General features: G+C 53.6%; 1 protein-coding gene across 1 annotated transcript; it reads left to right on the forward strand.

Annotated features, from left to right (window-relative positions):
• The first annotated feature begins 6 nt into the window (after positions 1–6).
• On the forward strand, positions 7–3,672 carry NCDN (neurochondrin). The gene is made up of 6 exons (XM_008635107.2): positions 7–146; positions 520–1,503; positions 1,648–1,874; positions 2,049–2,273; positions 2,494–2,636; positions 2,934–3,672. The coding sequence occupies exons 1-6, from the start codon at positions 45–47 to the stop codon at positions 3,398–3,400; spliced, it is 2,148 nt and encodes a 715-aa protein (XP_008633329.1). The 5' UTR covers positions 7–44; the 3' UTR covers positions 3,401–3,672.
• The last annotated feature ends 4,960 nt before the right edge of the window (positions 3,673–8,632 follow it).

Here is an 8,632-nt window from a genome sequence, read left to right on the forward strand (position 1 = left end):
GGTGCCGGTATTGCCCTCTAGTCCTTCGGCCGCGCTTCCCGACCATGGCCTCGGACTCCGGGGACAGGCACGCCACGCTGAAGCGGTGCCTCGCTGTACTCAGAGACGCGAGGAACGACAGCGAGCAGTTCGCAGCGCTGCTCCTGGTAAGGAACCGCGGAATCGCCTCAGGAGTGGGTAGGGGGGAGGCCAAGCACCCCGCTGGACACCGGAGTGCTCGGGGGACGCGGGGAGGTGGGGACTGGGAGCTCGGAGCAAGCTGCTTTAGAGCTTTGGGGTTCCCTTCAGCGAAACAAGGGAGCCTGGCCTTGACCTGGGTGTGCGGATGGTCAGTCAGTGCTGCCACAGTCTTGGAACACCGTGGTAAACCTCTGGATTAGTACTCGGACCAAGTGCCAGCTCAGTGGGTACTCCCCTGCACTAGTTAAAGTTGTTTTGGCTTCTGATTTGCCTGTTCCATCCGGTACATGTACCAAATCTTTTTGCTATGCTCACACTCACTCCTGTTTTGCCTCGCAGGTGACCAAAGCAGTCAGAGCCGGAGAGGTGGATGCCAAGATCCGTCGCCAGATCTTCGACGCGATCGGATTCACATTCCCGACCCGCCTGTTGACCTCCCGGCAGCCCCCAGCCGACTGCCCCCCGCACACCTTCCGTGCCCTCGGCCTCACCCTGCTGGCCTGTTTCTGCACCGACCCAGAGCTAGCTGGGCACTCCCAGATCCTGAACAAAATCCCGACCTTCAATGACATCCTGCTTTCCCCATGCGACCCAGATAGCACATCCATGGTTGATGACGTGTACCAGTGCCTCAGTGCTGTCCTGGCCACGGCCAGAGGCCCCAGGGAGTTGGTGACCAAAGGGACAGTGTCTGCTCTGTGCCAGGCCTACCTGAATGGCGGTCACGGCTCTGACCGTGCCCTCACACTGCTTGTGGGGCTGTTGGCTGTAGCAGGCGCCAAGTGCTGGCAGAGAGATGCCCCACAGCTCCTGGCTGTGCTCAGCAAGCTCTCTGGTGACTTTCTCAAGGCTGAAGACATGACCAAATTTGAGCTGTGTGAGCTTCTGCCTCACTTCATCCCCCTGTCACCTCTTCTGACAGAGAACTCGCAGGGCTCCTGCATCTGCAGACTCTACAAGGGGCTGGCTGACATTCTGGGCAGCAAACTCAGCCAGTCGCAGCGGGACCCCGCTCTGAAGCTCGCGGCCAGCCTCGTGCAGGCCTGTGGGGCTGAGTGGATCCCAGCAGGGAGTGCTGGCAGCAAGTTCCTGGCCCTGCTGGTGAACTTGGCTTGTGTGGAGGTCCGCCTGACCCTAGAGGAGCCAGATCCTGTGGAGGTGGAGGGGAAGAAAGAAGTGGTGACAGCCTGCTATGTCCTTGTGGAGATGGGGATCCAGGAGTGCCTGAGGGAAGAGAACCCTCTGCTAGAAAATGTGCAGAAAATGCAGCTCATGAGGATTATGGAGGAGGCATTTGGAGCTGTAATATTCTACTTGAGACAGGTAATGCAGGGCTTTTAACAAAGAACAGATTTTGGGGGTGTCTCTCTATGGAGCAAACTCTGCCTCTTGGCCCACTGTGGTTTCCAGACCTGTGGTAGTTGATGTACAGTGACAATAACGTGTCACTTTGCTTTCTTCATGCAGGTTAAACAGGAGGAGCTGCAAGATCCTTTCATCTTTGCCTCTGTTCGAGTCCTTGGAGCTTGGATGGCAGAAGAGACATCCTCCCTCAAGCAGGAAATCTGTGACCTCTTGCCTTTCCTTGTTAAGTATGCCAGGAAGCTTTTCAAGGAGAGCAGCCCAGCTCTGAGTCTTCCCCAGGCAGAGCTGGTCAGCACTGAGGGCTCTGCCTTACCCCAGGATGCTCTAAGGTGAGCATTTTAAGCGCAAGTTTGTTGCATTTTAGCACAAACCTGCTCAAATATTTTTTCTATTTTCATTCTCCCTGCAGTACTAGATCCATGGGGCTTTTTCCCCCAAGATGGATGAAAATGTAGGGTTTAGACCCATTCTACCTCATGCTCCCAGTTTCTTTCCCCTTCTAGATTTCTGCTACCTGGCTTTTGCCATTTGACAGCAGAAGACAGGCCCCGGGACATCCTCATCTCCGAAGGGGCACCAGCACTGCTGTGTGAGTACTTCCTGCGGCAGTGGGAGGTTCTGACCTCCGAGTCGTCGGCCCCAGAGCCCCTGACGAGCGCTGAAATGAGTCTCCAGACCACATGTGGGGTTTTCCTTAACCTGGTTGTGACTGCTCCAGACCTAGTCAGGTAACAGAACTGTGGGAGCTGGCTCTGCAGTTGGCAGTGGGAAGAAAGTGTGCCTTGTGCATCGAGCTTGAGAATCTGTTAACACACTACACTGAAAAGGGATGTCCCTTTTTCAACCCAAATTTCATTACATTTTTGGTGCTGTGTTTAACCTTGACATTCTCAGGTGCTTCTGGCTCTGCTCAGGAAATGTGTCAAAAAGGGTTTATTTTTTCTCTAGGCAAGACAAAACCTTTTCTTCCTTGATGGATGTGTTGCTGAAATCTCTTCCACTTCTGCTGCCCCAGAAGCATCACCTGGTTCTAGCAGCAAACGTTGCCACTCTGGGCCTGATGATGGCCAGGATCCTTGCAGGGTCAGCAGGTAAAGGAAGCTCCCATTGGCAAAGCCCACACTGTGCTGTGTGGGCAGAGACCAGGAGCTGGGAAGCTGGGCTGGAGAAAGCAAATAGAAGGGAAACTGCTCCAGTTTGTCATTGGAAAAGTGATAAACCAAAAATCTGCAGGAGCAACGAATACACGGACCATTCAGCAAGCTGATGTGCTGGGATGAGGAGACTTCTAGGGCAGGATGATGTTGTCCTGCTCCACACAGACCCACCACAGGCCCTTCTTTGAGTGAGCCAACTGTATTGTGTCATTCATTTCCTTTTTCTTCCAGCCCTTCAGGGAACACAGTCTGCCAAAGAGTTTTTTGGAGCTGCCATTCGCTTCCTCTCCCAGGCCCACACGGCTCAGGCAGACCCCAGCAGCGATGGCCTGGCCGTGGCTGTGTCACCCCCCTACGTGAGTGCCTGGGATGACATCCGTGAGCTCTGGTTCCTGGGAATGCAGGCCTTGGCCGGCTGCATCCCGCTTTTCCCCTGGCTGCCGGCCGCTGCTCTCCAGGCGCGCTGGCTGGAGGGACTCCCGCAGTTGCTGTCCTGCGTCGCTCCAGCCTCTGTGGATTTTGAGCTCATCACCGCTTTCCAGGCCGTGCTCGTGGAGCTGGCCAGAGCCAGCGAGCAGTGCAGGGGTGTGATCCTGTCCCACCATGGCACCGAGTGGGCCAATCTGTATGGAATGGCAGCTCTGGAACAGTGTCTGGCTGAGCAGGGAGGAGGCAGCAGCACTCCAGGTGGGAAATGAAACCAGACACCTGCACAAGGTCTGTTCAGCACTGCTGCTGTGCCCTTTGGTGCCAGGTGGGCTCAAAAAAACCCATTTAAATGACCAAACGTTACAAAACTGGAGTGATGCAGCAGAGCCCAGTGTGATCAGCACTGTCCACATCGATGTGCAGAACTGCTGCTGCCTTGGAACATTTCCCCAAGCCCCTGCTCGATGTGTTGTGAGGATTTCTCTGTAAAAACAGCCTGTTTTGTTATTAAAGACGTTTTGTTGCTTTGTTTTTCAAACTTCCCAGTGCTGGGATTTCTTTCTGCCCAGGGCCCTGACGGGATGCTTGCTTCTCCTGTTAATATGGTCACAGTTTTGTCACAGTAAGCCCTGCAGGTTTTCACCTTATTTTCTGTCAGTCCTGCACATACCAGTAAATCACTTGGCACTACACATAGAGCCCTGAAAAAGGCAGGAATGGGAAAATCTTTGTTATTTACTGATAGCATTGGGAATAACTCCTCGTGACTTGATGCTGTGCTGCAGGATGATCCCCCTGTTCACATCCACCTCTGGTGCTATCATCCCAAGTTCACACCTAGAAAACCTTCCCAGCACCACTTGCTTTGCCTGTTTTGCCCAGCACAAAACACCAGCACAAAGTACATCCATGGGATTTTCTATTTGCTCCCTCTCGCTGCCGGGATGGGATGTACAGGCAGAGTTTTCCACTCTTGCAAGGTGAAGGATTCAGTCTGCCTTGGCTCCCGTTAGGATGTGAAAACCAAAATGAGTGAATTTCCCCTTTCTGACTCCCCAGAGACCGAGGAACACTTTGCTTTACAGAAGAGAAAGGCCACATGTAGCGTGGAGTAAATCACTTGTAGCACTGGCTTTACAGCCTGGTCTTCCAGCTCTCGGGTACCTCGTTATCCCGAGGATGTTTCCCAGGGTGGCTGCCGAGGCAGGCTTCATCCGAGCGGAGCTCCCTGCTCCTGCTTTTCCACCAGGTGTCAGCCGAGGAGTTCTCTGGGAGCTGCTGCCTCGCCGGGACCGGCTCTGCTGCCAGCCCAGGGCACTGATCAGAACTCATTGAAGGGGGCTGTGGAATCGTCTGATGAAGGGAAAATCAAGCACGAAGCTGCCTCAAAAGGAGGGCTGGCTCTGGTTGTATTCCTGCTTTACCCCGTGGTTTTGGCTCACTGCTTTATTAGAGCGAATGCCTTACACAACTGAAGAGGAGGCTGTTGCTCAGGGAGAGTATCTTTAGATCTTTTCATCTCAGCCCTGAGCAGTCGGTGCAAGTTGGAACAAAGGCAGGTGCTCCCAGCAGAGCGGCGCGAGCCAAACAGGCAAATGAGCCTCCTGGCCTTGGAAAAGAGAAGAACTTTGGAGCTGAGCTGGGAGAGGCTCCTCAGCCTGCCAGGAACACATCCCTGCACCGCAGGGAAACACCAGCAGGAAAAGTTAGGAATACAATGCCGTGTCAGAAAAAACACCCAAACCCTCAAATCCTTTACCTTCAAGTGTTTCCAGTCCTGTACACTCTTCTGCCTCTGGTCAAGGGTGTGGGCTTCCCATTAATGACATCCACTAATTAGTGCTAATGAGAGATAGGACCTGTATCACCAGGAGGATGCTTTGCTATTCCCAGTGCGGTGCTGGGCTCACTGTAGGCAGCTGATCTGGTTTGGCTGTGGTTCATCCCCGTGGGCAGTGGTTGGAGCTCCCACAACACCTGACCAGAGATCCTGCCTGGTTCCAACAGTTCCACAGTTCCAACACTAGCACAGTCCTAACCAAGAGGCCTTTGGTTGCTGGTCTTTAATTCCCTGAGAGGCTACCTGGGAGCAAACCAAGAGCCTGGGAAGTCCTCCAGTTTTATCCTGCCCCACATCTTAGGGAGTGGGGTTTGGCCACCAGCAGGTGCCTGGAGAGGAGCACCTGTGCTTCATTCTCACACCCTTCAATGGAAAGTCACATTAGCTGTGAGCAGGACCATCCGTGCCCTGCCAGAGATGGAGCCTCCCTGAGACCCTGACGTCTTGTCATGTACTTGTTTCTTTGCGTGAAACAAAATATGCTCCTCATGAGCTTCTCGCTGCTCCTGAGCTGACAAAGGAAGGGGTGAGAGTCCCACCTTGCTCTGGGATGTTACCAGGCTGAATGCCAGTGGAGATGGCAGAGCTCCTTGAGGAATATCACTGCTCTCTTGTCCCAGGACACTTTGCAAACATTCTCAGACAGAGCACCCCCAAAAGGACTGTTTTGCCTCCCTGAGACTGAGTGCTATCAACAGTGAGCACTGCACGTTCAGGAGGGGAGGGCACGGGAGCTGTTGGAGGCCTCCTGCCACGTGGGCATCTCTGTTAGCTCCACGCATGCCAGTCCACAGGCTCCAGCATGCCCAGCTGGCTCAGCCCACGCGAGGGAGATGGTGCCCCAGCAACCTGGCCAAGGCTTCAAAGGCTGCAGAGTGTCCTCAGCCACCCTGAGCTTTGCAAGCCCAACCACAGGTTCTGCCCCTGGCAGTTGGCATCTGTGGGCACCAATGATCTGGTGCCAGAGAGGTGGATGTGGCATCATCTCTCTGCCAGTGTTTGAGATCCCAGCATGGAGTGGGATTGCAGCCAGCAACACCCAGAGCAAACTGTGCTTCATCTCCCAGTGCGTTTCCAGCACCAGGACAAGATCTCCAGGAGCAAGATGATCGTTCACTGTGCTCCGACAAGATGGACAAGGCCCCAGAGGAGCAGATCCACATTCTGTTTCTCTTTGACAGCTTAAATGTCATAATGCCATTGCAAACCTGACCATGGCATCCATTATCTTACAGCATTTATTCATCTCAACCCAAAAGCACTGGCAATAAAACTAAATATTTCATAAGGTTGTTACTTGGCTGCTGTGCTGTCAGAACCCAACATAGCCCCCTTCCTCTTGCCATGAGATGTAGGAGGGGTGGTGAGGGTGGAGGTCTGAGCAGCAGCAGGGGGGCTGCCGCATTCCCTGCCCACCCCTCAGCAGGGTCCCTGATCTCCCCAAAGCCCTGCCTGGCTCTCCAGACCCATAGCAAGGAGATTCCTTCCCCACCTGGATTTCTGGGAAGGGGATGTGGGAATTAATAGGGGCAGGCTGTATTTCCCTGAGGTGTTGATGGGAGCTGAGCCTCTGGAGAAGAACTGGTTCATCTTTGACTAGGGAAGAGCTCTGCTCACATACCTGAGTCTCAGTGCTCTCATTGCCCTGCTCCACCGCATGTTTGTTGCTGACCCCCAGGAGCAGAGGTTGCTGCCTCAAGCCCCTCACATGCTCCTGGCAGTGCCGATGCAAACATTGATCTCCTGGGAAGGAGCTCTGGGACCTTTGTTACAAAACCAGTTTTTCAGAGATTTCTGGCTTGGGTCCATGTGCAACAAGTGGTCCCTGGGGTGGAGACCTTGCCCAGACTCACAGTGAATGCTTCCTGTAGCTGGGGGGCGAGGGGGCAGCTCTTGTGTTGAGGTCCTCAGCAGAACCATGTCACTGTTAGGAAACACAAAGGATGTATGGCAGAGCAAAACACAAGCACAGCTGGAAGTGTGGTCCTTCAACAGGGGTGCTAAAGAACAGGTAATGGGGAGCTGTGTCTGAGCCTCCTGTGCTCAGGTGACCCCAGCAATTGTCCTGGCCAGGTTGAACCAGTAACAAAACCAGGCAGCTGCTGGGAGAGTGTGTTAGCAGCCGCCTGTATGACAGTCCTGGGCCCTGCCTGGGACCTCGGGAGAGCAGGTAAAAGTGAATAATTGTTCATCAGCAGCACTGGTGCCTTAATGCGTGCCTTCTGTCCATGAGAGGCCCAGGGGTTTGGTTTGCCCTCATCATCAGGCAGGCACTGTACAGAGGGTCTGGGGCAGTGGAGAACTCAGGCAGGTCTTGGACGTCTTGCAAGGACAATTCTGGTGCTCGTAGGGCTCACCTCGGGAGAGCAGGTAAAAGTGAATAATTGTTCATCAGCAGCACTGGTGCCTTAATGCGTGCCTTCTGTCCATGAGAGGCCCAGGGGTTTGGTTTGCCCTCATCATCAGGCAGGCACTGTACAGAGGGTCTGGGGCAGTGGAGAACTCAGGCAGGTCTTGGACGTCTTGCAAGGACAATTCTGGTGCTCGTAGGGCTCTGAGGGTGCTGCTGGGCAGGACCCCAGAGCTGCGAAGGTGCTGATTGTGCTTCCAGAGAAGGTGAGAGAAGGTGGCAGAGCAGGGTAGCTGCTGGGGGTTTCCCACAGCCCAGAGTCTGTTGCACCTCTGTTTTCTCCTTCCTGAGCACCGCTGTGTTGTGCTGGGGAGGGCAACAGCCCCCAGCAGCCCTACAGTCCCCAGCTCCAGGCTGCACTGGCCTACTGCCCCAGCCTAATGTGTTCCCATGACCCCAGTTTGCCCAGCATGTTCCGTGAGGGGCAGAGGACAGCTCTGCATTTTGTATTTCCTTCCTTTTGTCTGTCAGTGTTGCAGGTTTCCTCTGCTCTATCTCATTTTTGGGTGGAAACACAGCTTCACTCCCAGTTGCTGCCAGGGACCATCCTCCTGCTTGCCTGCGGTTCTGTACAGGCCGACTCACAACCCTTCCTGCCTGGATTTTGCACAGTTTCACCTCTTTCAGATGAATGAAGACTTGACATTATATGGACTAGACGAGCGAGGGACATTAAGAATGAACTGGAACATAACTGCAAAATACAGCATGTCCAATCCAATTTTTCCTAGCAAATGAAATGGATCTGGTGGAAAATAAATACAGAACTTCCAGGAGCAGCGTCCTTGAAGCGCTTTTGAGTGGGATGAAGAGATTTGAATGGATCAACCCTCTATACCTCTGCATATCCCTCCTCCCACCCTTAAATGCCATATTTAACAGAAATAAATTAGAATAAACGATCAGCCCTTGCCTCCTAAAGACAGGTGGCAGGGTAATATTAAAAGAAATGAATAAAAATTCATTTAATGAGCATTGTTAATTAAACCTGGAAATCAAAGAGGTCTGAGTTGTGGGAATTCAGAGGAAAAATGAAAATGAAGGGAGCTGTAGCTCGGGGCGGGAAGAGTGGAATTAAATTAACTGCAGTGTGGGGTTGTGTTTGTTGATGTCGATCACACAGCACGGCGTGTTGCAGCTGGGGGTGAAGGGTTTGTGCTCTGCTCCACGCAAAACACGCGCTGCCAATGGAACGTCCCGCCCAGCGATGGGCGGCCGGCATCCTGCGGGTGGCACGGAGAGACAGCGAGG

The sequence above is a fragment of the Corvus brachyrhynchos genome, unplaced genomic scaffold (genome assembly GCF_000691975.1).
Source record: "Corvus brachyrhynchos isolate BGI_N302 unplaced genomic scaffold, ASM69197v1 scaffold65, whole genome shotgun sequence".
Lineage (NCBI taxonomy): Eukaryota > Metazoa > Chordata > Aves > Passeriformes > Corvidae > Corvus > Corvus brachyrhynchos.